Source organism: Heloderma suspectum, chromosome 1, assembly GCF_057233095.1.
Source record: "Heloderma suspectum isolate Gila_16-S chromosome 1, 16-S_ref, whole genome shotgun sequence".
Lineage (NCBI taxonomy): Eukaryota > Metazoa > Chordata > Lepidosauria > Squamata > Helodermatidae > Heloderma > Heloderma suspectum.
The window spans coordinates 133,963,557-133,984,886 of record NC_139458.1 but is presented as its reverse complement, the minus strand read 5'-3'; the positions used below and the strand labels follow the sequence as shown (position 1 = coordinate 133,984,886).

The window sequence follows — 21,330 nt, the reverse complement described above, 5'->3', positions numbered from 1 at the left end:
ACATTGTTCAGGAGGCAGCAACTCAATCCATCCCAAAGAAAAAGAAATGCAAGAAAGCCAAGTGGCTGTCTGATGAGGCTTTACAAGTAGCTGAGGAAAGAAGGGAAGCAAAAAGCAAGGGAGAAAGGGGAAGATATATCCAACTGAATGCAGAGTTCCAGATTATAGCAAGGAGAGACAAGAAGGCCTTCTTAAATGAACAGTGCAAAGAAATCGAGGGAAACAATAGAATGGGAAAGACTAGAGATCTTTTCAAGAAAATTGGAACTATCGAGGGAACGTTTTGTGCAAAGATGGGCATGATAATGGACAAAGAAGGCAGGGACCTAACAGAAGCAGATGAGATTAAGAAGAGGTGGAAAGAATACACAGAAGAACTATACAGGAAAGATCTGAATGTCCCTGATAGCCATGATAGTGTGGTCACTGAACTTGAGCTGGACATCCTCGAGAGTGAAGTCAAGTGGGCCTTAGGAAGCATTAGTAACAACAAAGCTAGCGGAGATGACAGTATCCCAGCTGAGCTATTTAAGATCGTAAAAGATGATGCTGTTAAAGTGCTGCACTCAATATGCCAACAAATTTGGAACACTCAACAGTGGCCACAAGACTGGAAAGGTCAGTTTACATTCCAATTCCAAAGAAGGGCAATGCCAAAGAGTGTTCAAACTACCAGTTGCGCTCATTTCACATGCCAGCAAGGTTATGCTCAAAATCCTACAAGCTAGGATTCAGCAGTATGTGAACCAAGAACTACTGGAAGTACAAGCGGGGTTCCGAGGAGGCAGAGGAAGTAGAGATCAAATCGCCAACATTTGCTGGATCATGGAGAAAACAAGAGAATTCCAGAAAAACGTCTATTTCTGCTTCATTGACTAGGCTAAAGCCTTTGATTGTGTGGATCACAACAAACTGTGGCAAATTCTTAAAGAGATGGGAGTACCAGACCACCTTACCTGTCTCCTGAGAAACCTTTACGAGGGTCAAGAAGCAACAGTAAGAACCAGACATGGAACAACCGATGGGTTCAAAATTGGGAAAGGAGTACGACAAGGCTGTATATTGTCGCCCTGCTTATTTAATTTATATGCAGAGTACATCATGAGAAACACTGGGCTGGATGAATCACAGGTCAGAACTAAGATTGCCAGGAGAATTATCAGCAACCTCAGATACGCAGACGATGCCACCCTAATGGCAGAAAGCGAAGAGGATCTAAAGTAGGGTTGGCGGAGAATTTCTCCACGAATCTTCGGGAGGCCGAGTGCCAATGCATTCGGCCCCCTGAAAGTGTTGGGGAAATTCTCCGCTGGCCCCCCGCCCCCCCGGGATGGGACTTACCTTCGGCGAACGTCCCTCTTGGCGGCGGGTCCCGGTGGCGTTTTGGCGGCGTTTCGTCGGGGGTGGGGGCGGCGGCCAGTCTCCCGACTGGCTGCCGCCGCCGCCATTGCAAAAAAAAAAAGTAAAGTAAAAACAACAACAACAACACCCGTGATAGGCTACGTAACAATTTACGTAGCCTATCACGGCTAGATTTCCAAAGTCAGCCGTGATAGGCTACGTAAATCGTCACGTAGCCTATCACGGGTGACTTTGGGGGAAAAAAAAAGCGCATATGCAAATGGCGGCGCCCATGGGGCGCCGCCATTTGTGTTCCTTATTTTGGCACGTCTAGTCTACGTAAACATTTACGTAGACTACGGCGAAAATAAGGGAACGCTATTTGCGTTGCCCTTATTTTCACCGTAGTCTACGTAAATGTTTACGTAGATAAGACGTGCCAAAATAAGGAACGCAAATGGTGGTCCCAATGGGAGCCGCCATTTGCGTACGTGCTTTTTTTTCTTTCTTCAAAGTCACCCGTGATAGGCTACGTGACGATTTACATAGCCTATCATGGCTGACTTTGGAAATCTAGCCGTGATAGGCTACGTAAATCGTTACGTAGCCTATCACGGGTGTGTGTGTGTTGTTGTTTTTTTTACTTTTTTTTTCGCGGCCAGGTAGACAGGGCGCCTCCCCCCCGGCCTGAATTTCGGCCAGGCGAGGCGGGGCGCCTCCCCCCCTCGCCTGAACTTCGGAGGGAGAACCGAAGCGCCTCCCCCCCACCGCGAAGCAAGCTGCGGGATGAGGTAAGTCCCTTTCATCCATCCCTAATAAAGAGCCTCTTGTTGAGGGTGAAAGTGGAGAGTGCAAAAGCTGGTTTGAAACTCAACATTAAAAAAACTAGGGGTGGACGAAAGTCCCTTACCTGTCCTCGAAGGACGTTCGCGGTGGGGGGGAGGCACTTCGCTGCTCCCCCCGCGAAGTTCAGGCCGGGGGGGGAGGCTTCCCGCCTCGCCCCGGCCGAAATTCAGGCCGGGGAGGAGGCTTCCTACCTCGCCCGGCCGCAAACGCGAAAGTTTAAAAAAAAAAAAAAAGCCCCCTGATAGGCTACGTGACGATTTACGTAGCCTATCACGGCTAGATCTGCAAAGTCAGCCATGATAGGCTACGTCAATCGTCACGTAGCCTATCACGGGTGACTTTAAAAAAAAAAAGTGCGTACGCGAATGGCGGCCCCCATAGGGAGCTGCCATTCGCGTTCCTTATTTGGTCGCTGTAGTCTACGTAAATCTTTACGTAGACTACAGCGACCAAATAAGGAATGGGAATGGCGGCTCCCTATGGGGGCCGCCATTATCCGTACTCGCTTTTTTTTTTTTTAAGTCACCCGTGATAGGCTACGTGACGATTGACGTAGCCTATCATGGCTGACTTTGCAAATCTAGCCGTGATAGGCTACGTTAATCATCACGTAGCCTATCAGGGTTTTTTTTTTCTTTTTCTTTTATTGCAATGGCGGCGGCGGCAGCCGGTCAAAAGACCGGCTGCCGTTCCCGCCCCGCTCGAACACCCGCCGAACCGCCGGCCGGACCCGCCACCGGGAGGGACATTCGGCGAAGGTAAGTCCCGTCCCGGGGGTGGGGTGCGGGGGGTGGGGGTGGGTTCGGAGGATTTCTCCCCAAAACTTGTTCGGGGGGCCGAACACGTTGGCACTCGGCCCCCCGAAGTTTCAGGGAGAAATTCTCCGCCAACCCTAAGAAGGGGAAGAAATGGAAGTAGTGACAGATTTTACTTTCTTGGGCTCCAAGATCACTGCAGACGGTGACTGTAGCCATGAAATTAAAAGACGCTTGCTCCTTGGGAGGAAAGCTATGGCAAACCTAGACAGCATAGTAAGAAGCAGAGCCATCATCTTGCCAACAAAGGTTCATATAATCAAAGCTATGGTTTTCCCAGTAGTAATGTATGGCTGTTAGAGCTGGACTATAAGGAAGGCTGAGTGCTGAAGAACTGATGCTTTCGAACTGTGGTGCTGGAGAAGACTCTTACGAGTCCCCTGGACTGCAAGGAGGTCAAATCAGTCCATCCTAAAGGAAATCAACCCTGACTACTCATTGGAAGGACAGATACTGAAGCTGAAGCTCAAATATTTTGGCCACCTAATGCAAAGAGAAAACTCCCTGGAAAAGACCCTGATGCTGGGAAGGATTGAAGGCAAAAGGAGAAGGGGACGGCAGAGGATGAGATGGCTAGATAGCATCACCGATGCAATGAATATGAACTTGAGCACACTCCGGGAGAGAGCGGAGGACAGGAAGGCCTGGCGTGCTATGGTCCATGGGGTCACGAAGAGTTGGACACGACTGAATGACTGAACAACAACAAATAAAGTTTTGCTGGAGTTCATGATGCTTCTTCAGCATAACACTCCTCTGCATTTGTGCTGCAGAGAGTGTCATTAGTTATAAAAATATTTGGGCTATCAGAGCTACATGGATAGAAAGGGCATGTCTGAATCCAATTCAAAGTGCTAGTGGTCACCCATAAAGCCCTAAATAACTTGGGACACAAGTACATAAAGAAATTCCTACTCCCGTATTAACCATATGCTGAAGTGATTTACAGATGCCCTTTCTCCAGGTATCCTGATTGTCAGAGGTAAAGTGCACGGCAATGAGGGAGATAGAATTTTTGGCTGTAATTACCTATTTATGGAACTCCCTCACAAGGAGACTCACCTAGCACCAGTGTTGGTATCATCTAAATTCCAGAATGCTCAAGCCCAGCAGGGCCCACAGGGGCTGAGGAGGACTGGCCCAAGACATCTTACTAGCTGAGGCCGATCAGCCAATGGTTCCCCCCAGCCCCCAATTAAGTTGCATAGTACCCAAAGTTAACAAAATTAATTTGACACCTGAGGCAGAAAATTCCCACAAGCACTTCCACCCCCTCCTGACAGTACAATGCAATAATAATAAATTAGTGACTAAGAATTTGGTGCCTCTTCATGACACCAAAGTCTGCTCCCTGAGGTGGTTTCCTCACTCTGTCTAATGATAGGGCTGGCTCTGGGGCTGAGAGCTATCCTACCTGGACCTGCTGCTGCTGCGGCTGCTGCTGTTGCGGCTGCTGCTGCTGCGGCTACCACCAATGATCAACCCCTCCTCCCCCCTTGGCTAACTGCAGCAGTGCTCTTCTAATAAGAGCTGAGCAACTGTTTGATTCCCACCAGTGCCAGGCAGCTGCCATTTTAAATTTCCCAGAATGCAATGCCTCAGAGGTCTGGGACATTATATTCTGGGAAATTTAAAATAGTGGCAGTCTTCTGAAGAGAAAATGGTTACCACATCCACCAGGTAAGTCCACCAGCTGGGGTGGGGGTACAATAATTGCTGGCAGTACTGGAGAGCTGTGATTATTGGAGGTGGGGGCATTGGAGTTAGGATCATTGGCGGTTCAGTGACAGCTGGCCCATTGGCAGCATTGTGTTGAGGGACCTATAAAGCGCAGTACCTACTTTGTATGGCACCTATTTTGCTGTTGTTTAGATGCCAGGCAAAAAGATTTTGTCACACAGGCCTTTTTGGTGTTGGATTATATTTCTTTGAGTCTTGTCTTGTGCTATTCTAATGTGGTGATGGTTGGTTTTTACTTATCATTGTATTTTTATTATGTTGATTCATGAGACACCTGCTTCATGGCCTGTTTCTACATCATTAGCTTGTTCAGGCTGGTGTGATAAATTTGAGATATGAAGGAATAGGGGTTTTAAAGGCAGATTTTTCAACTCCACAAATGGTCCATCAGACACCCCTCACTAAAAAGAAAAGAAAAGCGCCAAATGAACACAAAGCATGCCTTGCTCGTGTAACACTGGCGGTTTCTCCATAGACTTCAGTAGTTCTTATCTATTGTGCAGCAACAGTTCATTTATGAATCTGCCTTAGTTCAGTATCAAAATTATCTATTGGTTCCTGCTGCCTCATCAAACTTGTACAGCCAAAATTGGTACCTCTCCAACATTGTTTTTCCCCCCCTAGGTTCACAAATAGGATGGCCATGTGTCCTACTTTAAAGAGGACAATCTTCTATTAGAAGGCATTCTCTATTTGATGGCCTGTCCAGTCCGGTGTAAACTAAAAAATAATTTAAAAAAATTAGGGAGAGGCAGAGACCTTGACGTTGCCCATCAACTATTGACATCCGGACTGCAGACTGTTTTTCTATTTAAATTATAGGAATTATTTCAAAATGTGCATCTATACATATAAATTAGCATATGTAAATATTATACAGCTCTATGTCCTATTTGCCCTCTTTTTTTTCTTTTTTTTTAGTGAGGGATGCCTTCTTTTTTGATGATGTGCAAGTGGCCTGTTTAATTTCTTAATAGACACATACACATAACATTAGCCTATTTCCCCCATTTTTCTAACTGCACTGTCAGCTTTCCAAATGCACATTTTTTCCAACTGCACATTTAGTGTCCAGCTGCATGCTAAACAACAACAACAACCCTGTGAAAGCCAATATGTATGTGAGGTCACCTGTTCTGACCTCACCCACTGTAAATCTATGACATCTATGTACCAGCAGGAGGAGGAGCCCAGAAGAGAGTTTTGCACAATGACTATTACCTGGCCAGACAGTAGAATGCCATGAAACTCTTAAATCCCATTAAAGGAACGTACATGAGCCAGACACGGACATTGTAGGTCAGAATGAAAGTGAGCTCCTGCCAAAGAAAAGACTGTTACGCCAAAAAGAAAAAAGAAGATTGCAACTTTCTATGTTAGTTTGGAGCAATTATGGATCCTACAAAGGCCTTGATGCCACATGACTCAGAGCAATATTTGCATGCATGGATATATCCAGGGACTGTGTCATGTTAAACAGAACAGGCATGAAGGGCATCCAGAGCAGCTCAAATAGGAAAGATAGGTCTTCTGCAGAAATTTATGTTTCACTTCAAAACGAAAGGAATTCCTAGCAGAATTCCTAGGGGGTTTCATCCACCACAAGGTCACCTTGACTGTTTGTTATGAAGGTTTTCAGTTAGAGATATCAGTGATACTCACTGAGAGGCAACAGTTTTTATGATTCTTTCTCTTTAAACTGGAATAGAACAGGACAGCCTTTCAAACAGAGGACACTTTCAAATAGCAGACGGTCCTCTGGCAGTTCTTCAAAGGCAAGCCTGAGCTTTGAGCAGCAGTGGCATCCACGCTGAGGGAAAGAGGGAGATCTGGCCTTTCCCTGTTTTTCTGGTGCCCTGGTGTATTGTATAGCCTCAGGTCAAAAGGACCACTGGCTCATAGAAAATGTAGTTCTCCCGAGGCCTATGCAGACTTACATCTCCCATTGGCCTGTGGGATTTTCCCTTAGTGTATTGCACAGCAGTGTGCAGGGGTACTAGGAAGGGAAAGGGAAGGGTGAGACCCCCCCTTTGCCTCCCCACACTTGCTGGTGCTGCTCCCTCTGCCTCTGGCTGGTAAGTCTTAAAGCAGGATTGGAGACACTTGACAGGGAGTGTGGTTCAGGGATTGGGGAAGGTGTGGGGTGGTCTTATTTTCTGAACTACATGCTGGCTTGGAAAATAAGTTCAAACTTATCCATTGCTAACATCAGTGTACATGCTGAGGTGAGCTGTTTCGGGGAGAATGGTTTTTGGCCTCCATGATACTCTTTGGTCCAATTCTCTCTTCCCTCGAAGCCAACACACATGGCCAAACTATTTGCTATTTTATACTAGCCCTGCACAAGGAGTTCCAGTCAATTAAGGACTGGAGCGGCGACTGTCGACCCTCCGGGGAATAAGAGAACACGAAGAGTTCTTGGACAGAATGGGGGAACTACAGCAGCAAAGGGAAGACCAGAAGCTTGAAAAGCAACAGCAAGATGAGGCAGTGGGAAATGCTGAGGTGAGGAAAAATGGAGTAGAGGATACTCCTTGGAAAAGGGTGACAGTTAGGAGAAGAAGAACTAGACGCCACTCTGCACCAGTGGAAGCAGTGGAGCTGTGGAACCGATTCCAGGTACTTGAGGATGAGACTGGAGGACAGCCTGCAGAGGAAGAATCACAGGGGAACCTACATGAGAGTGAGCAAGAGGCTGAAGGTCAGTCAAGCAGAGGCAATGAAACCCAGGCCTACAACAAGAAGAAGAGAAGGGTGGTAGTGTGGGAGACTCCTTGCTGTGTGGGATCGAGACCCACGTATGTCGTGAAGACCCGTGGACTCGCCAGGTATGTTGTCTCCCAGGAGGATGGATTAGAGATGTGACTGAAAGGTTGCCTGCACTCATAAAGCCCACTGACAGGTATCCCTTTCTTCTCATCCATGTGGGAACAAATTATACCGCCAAGCGGAGCTACAAAGAGATCACGTCAGACTTTGAAGCTTTGGGAAGGAAACTCAAGAACTTTGGGGCCCAGATAGTTTTCTCATCCATCCTTCAAGTAGTTAGAAGAGGGATAGAAAGGGAACGAAAAATACTCTGGGTGAATGACTGGCTATGAAGGTGGTGCCGACTAGAGAGATTTGGATTCTGGGACTACGGCATATACTTCCTAGAAGATGGGCTGTTGGCAAGGGACGGGTTGCACTTCACAAAGGCTGGGAAGAATGTGTTTGGCCACAGCATGAAGAACTTCATCAGGAAGGCTTTAAACTGAATCCTACAGGGAAGGGAGATGTAATGTTGGGGGTAACAATGAACGTAGGCGCATGCACTGCAACAGAGAGAACAGCTCTGATAGCACCCAATAATAGTCTTCAGACACATGTAGGAAGAAAGCCAGACTATGAAGCACATGGTCTTTGATGTCTATATACTAATGCCCAGAGTATGGGAAACAAACAGAACAAACTTGATCTCTTAATACAGGAGGGAAATTATGACTTGATAGGTATAACTGAGACTTGGTGGGATGACTCTCATGACTGGAATACAGCAATTGAAGGATATAACTTGTTCAAAAAGAACAGGAGGAACAGAAAGGGAGGTGGGGTTGCAGTGTATGTGAAAAATACATCTCTCTGCACAGAAATACAGGAGGATGAGCTTGGTAGCCCCATCGAGAGCATCTGGATCAAAATAAATGGAGCAAAGAATAAAAGGAACCTAGTGGTCGGAGTCTACTACCGGCCACCCAACCAAGGAGAAGACGAGAATGAAACTTTTGAAAAGCAAATAGCCAATGTTTTAAGGAAGAATGATGTAGTAGTAATGGGGGACTTCAATTTCCCCGATATTTGTTGGGAGACAAATTCTGCAAAACATGGCCCCTCCAGGAAATTCCTGACTTGTGTGGTGGATAACTTCCTCCTACAGAAAGTAGAGGAAGGAACTAGAGGATCGGCTATCCTTGACTTGATCCTAACCAACAGAGATGACTTAGTGGATAAAGTAGCAGTTACAGGAACTCTGGGGGAAAGCGACCATGTTGTACTTGAGTTTTTGGTTCTAAGGGAAGCAAAAGCTGAATGTAGTCAAACGCGTACCCTGGATTTTAGGAAAGCTGATTTTAATAAACTCAGAACAATGATCAGTAAGGTCCCATGGCAAGCGACGCTAACGAGAAAAGGAGTCCAATATGGGTGGGAGCTTTTAAAAAAGGAAATTCTCAAGGCACAATTACAAACAATTCCAACAAGAAGAAAAGGTGGAAGACAACAGAAGAAGCCAATGTGGCTTCACAAAAAGCTTAGGGATGACCTGAAAACAAAAAAGGACACATATAGGAAGTGGAAAGAAGGCCAAGTAACAAAGGAAGAGTACAGGCAGGTAGCACAGAATTGCAGGGATGGTGTCAGGAAGGCTAAAGCTGAGAACGAGCTGAGGTTAGCGAGGGATGCTAAAAGCAACACAAAAGCTTTCTTCAGCTACGTGCATAGTAAAAGGCAGAGGAAAGAAATGGTTGTTCAGCTATTAAATAAGGATGGCAAAACGATAACAGATGACAAAGAAAAGGCAGAGGTGCTCAATTCCTACTTTGGCTCAGTCTTCTCCCAAAAGAGGGTCTATGACCCCCCTGGCAAAGGCGAAGTACAGGCTGAAGGGGCAGGATTGCAGCTTGAGATTGATAGGCATATGGTCAAGGAAGACCTAATTACTTTGAATGAGTTCAAATCTCCAGGGCCAGATGAACTGCATCCTAGAGTAATCAAGGAACTGGCAGAAGAACTCTCAGAACCGCTGTCTATTCTCTTTGAGAAATCATGGAGGACGAGTGAAGTGCCAGATGACTGGAGGAGGGCTAATGTTGTCCCTATCTTCAAAAAGGGTAAAAAGGAGGAGCCTGGGAACGACAGAGCAGTCAGTCTGACATCAATCCCTGGGGAAATTCTGGAGCAGATGATACAGCAATCCATCTGGAAGCACCTTGAAAACAAGGCAGTGATTACTCGAAGCCAACATGGATTTGTCAAAAACAAGTCCTGCCAGACGAATCTGATCTCATTTTTTGATCAAGTAACCTCCCTTGTAGACCGTGGGAATGCTGTAGACATCATATACCTCCACTTCAGCAAAGCTTTCGACAAAGTGCCTCATAATACCCTGATGAGCAAACTAGCTCAAAGTGGGCTAGATGAAACAACGATCCGGTGGATCCACAGTTGGCTATAGAATCGGACTCAAAGAGTGCTTCTCAATGGGACCTTCTCAAACTGGAGAGAGGTAACGAGTGGGGTACCGCAGGGCTCAGTCCTGGGCCCAGTGCTCTTCAACATTTTTATTAATGACTTGGAGGAGGAGGTGCAGGGAATGCTGATCAAATTTGCAGATGACACCAAATTGGGCAGGATAGCTAATACTTTGGAAGACAGAAACAAAATTCAAAGTGATCTGGATAGACTGGAGCGCTGGGCAGAAAACAACAGAATGACATTTAATAGGGACAAATGCCATGTTCTGCACCTAGGAAAAAGAAACCAAATGCACAGTTATAAGATGGGGGATACGTGGCTCAACCACACTACGAGCGAGAAGGATCTTGGAATTGTTGTCGATCACAAACTGAATATGAGCCAACAATGTGATATAGCTGCAAAAAAGGCAAATGCTATTTTGGGCTGCATTAATAGAAACATAGCTTGCAAATCCCCGGAAGTACTAGTTCCCCTCTACTCAGCACTGGTTAGGCCTCATCTGGAGTACTGGATCCAGTTCTGGGCACCACACTTTAAGAAGGATGCAGACAAACTGGAGAGGGTTCAGAGGAGGGCAACAAAGATGATCAGGGGACTGGAAACAAAGCCCTCTGAAGAGAGACTGAAAGACCTGGGCATGTTTATCCTTGAGAAGAGAAGACTGGGGGGAGGTATGATAGTGCTCTTCAAGTACTTGAAAGGTTGTTACAGAGAGGAAGGCCAGGATCTCTTCTTGATCATCCCAGAGTGCAGGACACAGAATAATGGGCTCAACTTACAGGAAGCCAGATTCCGGCTGAACATCAGGAAAAATGTCCTGACTGTTAGAGCAATACGACAATGGAACCAATTACCTGGGGAGGTGGTGGGCTCTCCCACACTGGAGGCATTCAAGACGAGGCTGGACAGCCATCTGTCAGGGATGCTCGGACTTGGATTCCTGCATTGAGCAGGGGGTTGGACTCGATGGCCTTGTAGGCCCCTTCCAACCCTACTATGCTATGATTCTATGATTCTAAGGAACTGAGAAAAGCATCTGTTTCGGTTATGTTTTATCTCTCACTTCTCCCTTCGTTGTATTTTTACTGTACTTTAAATTTATTGTTATTGTTGTATTTTATTGCATTAATCCATTTTTATTGTATTTTATGACATTGTGATTTTAAATTGTCTTAAGCCATCTTGAGCGGTGCATAGGCACCAGAAGAGTGTGACAGAAATTTATCTCATTAAATAAATAAGTAAATCATCTGTTGCCTTCTGATGGGATGGATCCCTGATTTCCTACATTGCCACTTGGGGCATAGACCAGGTACATTGCCCTGGACGTAATAGTTAATCTGTCAATACACTAGGGATGGCAGAGAATTCTGCCATGGATTTCAGTGAGGCCGGATTCTTTAGAATATGGCACCCCGGAATCCGTGGCGGAATGGCCTCCTGCCCCCATGCCCCCACGCGGAATCCCCCCGGGACGGCACTTGCTTGGGGCGGATGCGGCGGATTCAGTGGGAGCGGCGGTGGTTCCGGCGGCGGCTGCTCCGGTTCTGGCAGCTCTGCCAGCTGGTCTCCTGGCCGGCCGTGGCCAGGCTGCTGCCGCCGCCATTGCCATCCTTGCAGCCGTGATAGGCTACGTAAGAATTTACGTAGCCTATCATGGCTGGGCAAAAAAACACACCAAAAAACCCCAGCATACGCAAATGACGGTGGCTATGGCGACCGCCATTTGCTTTCCCTATTTCTCACCGATTTATCTTACGTAAATATTTACGTAAGATAAAACGGCGAAAAAAAGGGGAACGCAAATAGCGTAGTGGACGCTATTTGCGTTCCTTTATTTTTTGCCGTTCTAGCCTACGTAAATATTTACGTAGGCTAGAACGGTGAAAAATAAAGGAATGCAAATAGCATCCACTACGCTATTTGCGTTCCCCTTTTTTTCGCCGTTTTATCTTACGTAAATATTTACGTAAGATAAATCGGCGAGAAATAGGGAATGCAAATGGCAGCCGCCGTAGCCGCCGCCATTTGCGTACGCTGGGTTTCCCCCCCCCCAGCTGTGATAGGCTACATAAAGACTTACGTAGCCTATCACGGCTGCCTGGCTGGATGCAAATGGCGGCTGCTATGGCGGCTGCCATTTGCGTCCGCACCAGCCAGTCCATGGCCGGAAATCCGGCTGTAGACAGCCCTGGCTGGCTGCTCCGCAGAGCCACCGCGGAGCAGAGCTGGCCATCAAGGATTCCGGGGGGGAAGACCGGATCCCCTCCCCCCCCGTTGAGGATTCCGGGGGGAGGGACGGAGCGCCTCCCCCCCCCATGAACAGAATACGCGAAAACGTAAGTGACTTTCGTACATCCCTACAATACACTAGTTCAGCTGTGATACTATACAGCCATCAGCACTGCTGCATCCATACATTCCCTCTGACTACTTCAGCAGCAAAGCTCTCTGATAAATAGAGGTGAATTGAGTGGGGAAAAGATGACCAGAGCACAGGTCTTTACTTAGAGCCAAACTAGATAGGATGTTAAGTGCGTCTTTGCATCTAATGCTCAGGTTATAAAAATGCAAATAGTATCTGGAGAGGGGCGATAATTATGGGGATTACAGCAGCTGTGTAGGGGGAATTTAACCCTTTCCTCCCCTGCTTTGGCCTTGAGTAAAATCCCTCCTTTGAAGCTGGAATTTGCTTGAGGATTTCCCCCGAACGTAAATGCGAGCTTCAGCAGGAGCACATTAAACAAAGCAACAAACCAGAATGCACAGGTGTCTGCTTTCACACCAGCTACATATATTGACTGAATAAAAACCCTTTATGACATGGTGTTGACAGCAGTGAAGAAACCTGTCCTTGGTGACATTGGGATTGGGGAAGCTTTAGCTGTGGTAGAATGTGGCAGACACATCCATAGCAGTCTGACATTCTGGAAGCACATTGCATCTGCTGCGTTCTGGGCCCTATTAAGAGTGGGCCTCCTCTCATTCCACAAGATCTAAGTACTGAGGAATCTGGGCACCATTGCGGGCTTAAGCACCACTGTGGAACTAACTGAAGGCAGGTGCACGAGGGAGTTGCCAGGGAGTGCACTTAGATCTGAGGAATCTGGGCACCATTGCGGGCTTAAGCACCACTGTGGAACCCTTTCTCTGGATACTTGCCAAAGATTGCCTGGTTAGCCTGTATGTTTTCAAATGTAGATTGTGTTAGGGCAGCTGAGTTGGTGGATGGGACAAAACAGAAATGTTAAATAGATCTAAAATTGATTTCACCCTTTTATCTTGCGAGTCATCTTTGCTTGGTGTCTGACAATACTAGCAACAGTGCCTCAGTAGCATGACTTAGGTTTCATTGGAGGAACCTCCATTTCAGTTCATTCAGGAGTAGGTGGGGTGGGGGTGAGGGAAAATATGTTTTTCTAATGTGTCTCCAGTGGCTAGTTGGGAGGAATGATGATCCAATACTGTAACAGAGGCATGAGCGGCCTTGTGGAGAGCTCAAAGCCACTCCAGATAAAGAAGGGGAGAAAAACAAAGAAACATGACCTTTGCAGCCATGTTGCCATTCCTCAATAGAACAAGGGCAAGATATTAACAGCTTGAATGCTGAGGGTAATTGAAGGGGGCAGGCTCAGCAGTTTTAAAAGCCATCCTGAGGCAGATAAAGCCTCTTTCCTCCCACAGGGTTTGGGGAATAAAGAGGCAGAGCTAGCAGACATGCTGATGGTGAAGGGGCAGAACCTAACTGAAGGCAGATGCACGAGGGAGTTGCCAGGGGCTGCACTTTGCCTGATGCTTCCTGTTCCCATGTGGGGTGTAGCAGGAACCCCCACCCCCACCTGAACGTAGCCCTCAAGCTGAGGTGACCCAGGAGGAGAATCCCTGAGGGATGGCTGTTTAAGAGAGACAAGCCCAGACTGAAAGCATTAAGGAGGAGGGAAATAGTTTTGGCTTTTATCTACGGTGTTGAACCCCTTTCAGCCATAGGACTGAATTCCATTTTGGAAAAGCTGGGGGGGGGGGATAGGGGTCACATTCTTGCATTGAGTGTGGCCAAAGGTAAAAAAGAGCAGACCGAAACATATCATCTTATTGTCACTTAAAGCTCCTACTGTTAGTAACTAAGCTGTAGGAGAGGCAGTATGGTGTAGTGGCTAGAATGTTGAACTGGGATTCGGGAGACCTGGGTTTTAGTCCCCACTTGGCCACGGAAGCTCACTGGGTGACTTTGGGCCAGTCACAGACTCTTAGCCCAACCCACCTCACAGGGTTGTTCTTGTGAGGCTAAAATGGAGAGAAGGAGGATTATGTATGTTGCCTTGGGTACCTTGAAGGAAAAAAGGTAGGATATAAATGCAATTAATTAATTAATTAATTAATTAATTCGGCCTTTTACAATGGGGAAAAAACTGCATAAAAGCCAGGAAACCACCAAATGTTCAGTGGTTGGGGGAAAGGGAGTGAGCTCAGGGAAAGGGGGCATGGCCATCTGGGAAATGACAGTGGGCTGGATTGGGCCCCCAGGCAGGCTTGATTGGGCCCCTGGTCCTGAAGTTCTTTAACAGATTTACGGAAGTGGGTACAAATGACTCTGTCAGATGTAAACAAAAGCCCTTTGCAGGATTAGAAGGCTGATGAGTAACTCCAGACATTCTCCACTTTTCCTTCTTTGTCATGGAGGGGTCAGGGGAGTTTGGAACACAGATGCGTAAAAAATACATCTACGTTCCACTTCGATATACCTCAATTCCTGCATATGTTTATCCAGAAGAAGAACAATCACAACTCCATAGGTTACTTACCATCCATTTTTTCCTTTGAATGGAATAATAGAATATAAGCAGCTGGACATAAAGAACAAATGTCAGTGGGGCTAAGACTGTAGTGAAAAGATATAAGAACAACAATACAAAAATAAGAACTTTTCGTCCATTGTAAACCACACAAACGTAGATAAAGTTTAAGCATATCTGAGAGGAGACCCCAACCCCTGGCCATACTGGCAAATGAATTTTTACTATGGAATTCCATCTTTCAATCAAATCATTCCTCTCATACTCTTACCCCCCAAAATGCCAGTCCATAGCCCTGCAATGCTCTTGTCCTAATCCAGAGGCACGGCCTTACTGAAGGTGGCATTTCCAGTTTTTGGCTCCTGTGCAAAATGACAGAGACACTCACAGGCAAAGTATTTGTGCTGGTGCTGGTAAGGCATGTATTTCTTTTTCTTCTTTCCAAGCTGCAAATTGAGAACAAAACACAACAGATAAGCTGAGGTCTTTTAGGTTCGTTGTCTTTTGCCAATTACACACATCATTTTCTCATGGTATTCAGATCAGAGACAGCGTGTGTTGTGTCTCAATAACAGGGATACAGTGTCAGTATCAAATAAGGGTGTACACCAATCACAAGATTTGGTTTGGATCTTGATTTGAAAAACAGTCCAATTTGGCTTGGATCCAAATCTTGATTTGGAAATCCAAATATTTATGCCTTCCACTGACTATCACTGAAAAGCTACAAATGGCTATATCTTTTTTTCCTGTTTGTCAGAATTGGATGAGATTTGCAGGCATAGTAGCTCCTTGATGGGATTATGTCCGACAAGGGTTTTTGTGCTATGCACCTTTAAATTTTGATTTTTCTTAATTGGAATGGCTGATAATGGTTTTATTTCTTTGCAGAATTGGATAAAATTTGAAGGGAAAGTTGCTCCTTCTGGGGGAATCAATCATGCAAAGTTTCAGATGAATAGGTGCAAGGAGTCTTGTGCAAGTACAGTCTTTACAATTTGGGGGTTTCAAAAAAGGATGCAGTTTTCCTCCTACATTTTTGTGGGCAGTTAATATGAAAATAATGTAGAGGTAGCCCTAATTAAGAAACCTAAAAAAAAATCAGAAGGAGAGGTGCAGTGTGTGTGTGTGTGTGTGTGTGTGTAAGGGGGAGGGTGTACAAACTTTGGACAGGAGAAGTGATTTGCTTCCCCTCCATGGGTTTTAAGACAATTGTATTAACACTGCATACATAATAAAGGTATTCCTAGGCAAGAATCCTGAAAAATTTCAGAAGGATAGATGTAGGGGCTAGTGAATTATGATGAATGAAAAACAGTTTTAGACTTTTTTGTTTTCTGTTCGGTTGGCACCAAAGTCACAGAACACACAATAGGACAGGGGTGGATAACGGGTGTGGAGTATAGTAGAAGAGGCAGAAGCACTTGACATCCAACATTTTCCAAGGATGCACCAATACTACACCCTCCTAGGTCACACAGACACGACCAAAACTCATCTAACATTCATGCTCTTGCAGAAGAGAAATAGCAAAGAGCACTGAACACTGGATCAGTCCGGAGATATATTTTCTTCAGCATCCCTCCCTCAAAGCACTGGGGTTGGAGAGCACTGGTAAAACCAGCCACTGTGATTAGAAGCTAGAGCTGCCAGTCACAAAACGTCACCCTTCCTCTCTCTCACATTTCTCCCCACCTTGGTGTTTTCCTTATACGGAGAGCTTGGGGAGAAATGTATCTGTTGGAGACACACTGTCTGTGCCTTTGTGTCCCTTCAGATCCACATTGCTAACAAGTCTTTCCGAGTATCTAGATTTGGATTTGGTCAGCTTTGGAACTCCACTTTGATTCAGACCTCTCCTGAATCTGTCCGAACCAGCCCAATTTGGTTCTGGATTTGGGTGCATCCAAAGCACTAGTGATATCAAGCACTAGTATAAAAAATAGTTATTATAAGGGAGACAGAAGCTCAGCTTTTCAGTCACAGTTCTCTACTACCACCTCAAATGTTTCAGAAAAAAAGGCACGTAGCAATAGGCTCTGGTATACTTGGCATGCAAACCCATGTGTGCTTGTCTAGGAGGAGACAAAATATTTTAGCGAGTCATGTGAGCAGGAAAGGTGCCATCTATGTTGTTGTTCAGTCGTTAAGTCGTGTCCGACTCTTCATGACCCCATGGACAAAAAGAAAGTTTCAAATTATGGAATAAGGAACTAACCTAAACATTCCATCAGCAGCATTAGCTGAAATAAAGGAGTGGGGAAGCTGAGTCTGCTTTCATTTCCAGGTTGCTCACTGCGGGTATGGAATCTTTTAACTAACATAGTTTCTCTCTGTGGCTTGCGCCTATCCCAAACCTTCTGTTTACTCACCTCCACAGAGAGTGCCTTCCCCAGGCTGAACAGGAGTGGGTGCATGTTGAGATCAGGGTCCTTGCGGAAGCAGTTGGGTTTGGCATGATGCTGGTTATGCATATGGTTCCACATAGTTGCTGGTCCACCCTTCATATATAATGAAAAACACACACACTTCATTTATTTATGGGTAGAGATATATCCTGTTCTCATGCCCCCATAAGGAATACAGCATCTAAGGGCTAAACTATACATTGCGTTAAATATGTAGCATGAAGTTGAATCCTAATTTCTTTTTACTTTAGTGTAGGGATGTACAAGAATGAGCCTGCTTCTGCCCCCGCCAACAGGTACTTAAGGCGGGGCTGCCAGAGGCTGCTTGGGAAGGAGCCTGGGGGAAGGAGGACCAGCCAGCAGCTGCACCAGGTGGATCCTGAGCCTGTTTCTGCCCCCACCAACAGGTACTTAAGGTGGGGCTAGGGGTGCACGAAAGCCACTTACCTGGTCTCGCAGCTTGTTCGCGGTGTGGGGGAGGCGCTTTGCTGCTCCCCCCGAAGTTCAGGCCGGGGGGGGGGAGGCTTCCCGCCTCGCCCGGCCAAAATTCAGGCCGGGGGGGAGGCTTCCTGCCTCGCCCGGCCGAAATTCAGGCCGGGGAGGAGGCGCCTCACCTCGCCCGGCTGCGAAATAAAAAGTAAAAAACAAAACAAAACGCCCCCGTGATAGGCTACGTGACGATTAACGTAGCCTATCACGGCTAGATCTGCAAAGTCAGCCGTGATAGGCTACGTTAATCGTCCCATAGCCTATCACGGGTGACTTTAAAAAAAAAAAAAAGCAGGTACGCAAATGGCGGCCCCCATAGGGAGCCGCCATTCGCGTTCCTTATTTGGTCGCTGTAGTCTACGTAAAACTTTACGTAGACTACGGCGAAAATAAGGGCAACGCAAATAGCGTTGCCCTTATTTTTGCCGTAGTCTACGTAATCTTTACGTAGACTACAGCGACCAAATAAGGAACGTGAATGGCGGCTCCCTATGCGGGCCGCCATTAGCCGTAAGCGCTTTTTTTTTTTTTAATCACCCGTGATAGGCTATGTGACGATTTATGTAGCCTATCACGGCTGACTTTGCAAATCTAGCCATGATAGGCTACCTTAATCGTCACGTAGCCTATCACGGGGGCGTTTTTTTTTTACTTTTCTTGGAATGGCGGCTGCCGCCTCTGCCCCTGTCGAAGACCTGACGAACCGCCGCCGGGACCTGCCGCCGGGAGGGACATTCGGGAAAGGTAAGTCCCGTCCCGGGGGGGCATGCGGGGTGCGGTGGGGTGCGGAGAATTTCTCCCCGAAACTACTTCGGGGGGCTGAACACGTTGGCACTCGGCCTCCCCGAAGTTTCGGGGAGAAATTCTCCCCCATCCCTAGGTGGGGCTGCCAGAGGCAGTGCCTCGGCGTCACGCCAAGTGCGACGCTAAGTGCGCACTTAGCATCGCACTTGGAGTCGTGTAGAACAGGACCTTAAGACCCACCCACCTGCCTCTCCAGAGACACCAGCAGCCACAGATACCAGCAGCAAATAGCAGCAGCAGGGGGCAGCAGCTTTAAAGACGAGGGAGAAAGGGGCAAATGTGGACTTTATCTGCTCCTTCTTAGCTGCTGTTCTCTTTTATCTTTTATATTCTTTTATACTGTTGAATATTTTATACCCTAACATTTTAATATGTGCCTGGGAGGACTATTGGGCAACTCAGGGGGTCGGGGAGGTGCCACTATAACTGTGGTCACGGGCAGGGGGAGGTATGGCGTTGGGGGATTAACAGGCCAGCTGAGGAGAAGAGGGGCTAGACACCTTACAGCTGTCCCCTCTTCTGGTTCTTCCCCCAACCTGATGGTTCCTGGCAGCCTTACCAGTCTGCCCTCGGGTCTGGTGGTGCTGCTGCTGAATGCCAGGTCGGCCCAAAATAAAATCTCCCTCATCCATGATTTGATTGTGGATGAGGGGGCTGACCTGGTATGTATTACTGAGACCTGGGTGGGGGAACTGGGAGGGATCACTCTCTCCCAGCTGTGCCCTCCTGGGTACTCGGTGCAGCACCAACACCGACTTGAGGGTCGGGGGGGGTTGCCGTGGTCTATAGGAATTCAATCTTCCTCTCCAGGCTTCCTACTCATTCAAGTGCAGATCTTGAGTGTTTGTACCTTGTGTTGGGTACCCGGGACAGATTAGGGATTCTGTTGGTGTACCGCCCACCCCGCTGCCCATCAGACTCCCTGCCTGAGCTGAGGGAGGTGGTCTTGGACTTGGTGTTGAGGACCCGTAGGATGATGGTCCTGGGGGATCTCAACTTCCATGCCAAGGCTGCTGTATCCGGGGCGGCTCAGGACTTCATGGCCGCCATGACAACCATGGGGCTGTCCCAACATGTTATCAGCCCAACGCATATAAAAGGACACTCGCTTGATCTGGTTTTCTCGACTGGGCAGGAGGATGGTGATCTGAAAGTGGAGGAATTAACATCTGCCCTTTGTCATGGACAGATCACTTCCTGCTGAGGTTTAGACTCATGGCAGCCTTCCCCCTCTGCAAGGGTGGGGGACCTATTAAAATGGTCTATCCCCGGAGATTAATGGATTCCGATGGATTCCAGAGGGCTCTGGGGGATTTTCCTGCTGGTATGGCTGGTGCTCCTGTCGAAGCCCAGGTCGCTCTGTGGAATGCAGAGATGACTCGGGCGATTGACACGATTGCGCCCAAGCGCCCTCTCCCTCTGAACAGAGCCCGGCCAGCTTCTTGGTATACACCTGAGCTGAGGGCAATGAAGCAAGAGGGGAGATGGCTAGAATGCAGGTGGAGGAAAACTTGTGCTGAGTCTGACCGAACACAGGTAAGAGCCCACTATCAAGCCTACTCTGTGGCGGTGAGGGTGGAAAAGAGACAGTTCTTTTCCACCAGCATTGCATCTTCTCAGTGTCATCCAGCAGAGATTTTCCGAGTGGTTCGCAGCCTGTTACATTCTGGGCCAGGGAGAGAGACAGTGAAACCCTCGATAGAATGCTGTGACGAGTTTGCACAGCACTTTGAAGATAAAGTTGCTCAGATTCATCATGAATTGGACACCACCATTAATGCAGTTCCATTGGTAGAGGCGTTCAGAGCACCATCTGGTCCAGTTTTATTGGATGAGTTTCAGTTACTGAGGCCTGAGGATGCTGACAAGGTGCTTGGCCAAGTCCGATCGACCACTTGTGTGCTTGACCCTTGCCCTTCATGGCTTATTAAATCAAACAAGGAGGGGATGTCTGGCTGGGTCCAGGAGGTTGTAAATTCCTCCTTGAGAGAGGGAGTGGTGCCTGCTGCTTTAAAAGAGGCGGTAATTAGACCACTCCTGAAAAAGCCTAACCTGGACCCAGAGGATGTTAACAATTATAGGCCAGTGGCCAACATCCCCTTCCTGGGCAAGGTGCTTGAGCAGGTGGTTGTAGGACAGCTCCAGGCACTGTTGAATGAAACGGATTATCTAGATCCATTTCAATCAGGCTTCAGGCCTGGTTTTGGAATGGAAACTGCCTTGGTCGCCCTGTGGGATGACCTCTGCCAGGAGAGGGATAGGGGGAGTGCGACCCTGTTGATTCACCTAGACCTCTCAGCAGCTTTCAATACCATCGACCATGGTATCCTTCTGGATAGGTTGTCTGGGTTGGGAATTGGAGGCACTGCACTACAGTGGTTCCGCTCCTACTTGGATGGCCGATTCCAGAAGGTGGTGCTGGGAGATTATTGCTCTGTGCCGTGGCAATTGTGCCATGGGGTTCCACAGGGCTCAATTTTATCCCCTATGCTGTTTAACATCTACATGAAACCGCTGGGGGAGGTTATCCGGAGGTGTGGGCTGAGGTGCCATCAATATGCAGATGACACCCAGCTCTACCTCTCTTTCTCATCAAAACCAGGTGAGGCAGTGGCTGTTCTGAATCAGTGCCTGGGCACGGTAATGGACTGGATGAGGGCCAATAAACTGAAACTCAGTCCAGACAAGATGGAGGTACTGTTAGTGGGTGGTTCGTCTGCCCGGCTAGGTGATATTCAACCTGTTCTGGAGGGGGTTGCACTCCCCCTAAAGGATCAGGTTCGTAGTTTGGGGGTGCTCTTGGATCCAGAACTGTCACTTGTCTTGAGGCACAGGTGAACTCGGTGGCACAGAGCACTT

The 21,330-nt window shown here is 47.3% G+C and overlaps 1 protein-coding gene across 1 annotated transcript in view; it reads right to left on the bottom strand.

Moving 5' to 3' along the window:
- LOC146357922 (acyl-CoA (8-3)-desaturase-like) overlaps nucleotides 1-21,330 on the bottom strand; it is a 42,642-nt gene that overhangs the window by 7,556 nt on the left and 13,756 nt on the right. Inside the window, exons 5-8 of the mRNA XM_084819620.1 lie at nucleotides 17,143-17,271; nucleotides 15,159-15,216; nucleotides 14,780-14,856; nucleotides 5,964-6,061 (exon numbers count right to left, since the gene is read on the bottom strand). Coding sequence (XP_084675746.1) covers nucleotides 5,964-6,061; nucleotides 14,780-14,856; nucleotides 15,159-15,216; nucleotides 17,143-17,271 — 362 coding nt within the window. The remainder of the gene's footprint in view (nucleotides 1-5,963; nucleotides 6,062-14,779; nucleotides 14,857-15,158; nucleotides 15,217-17,142; nucleotides 17,272-21,330) is intronic.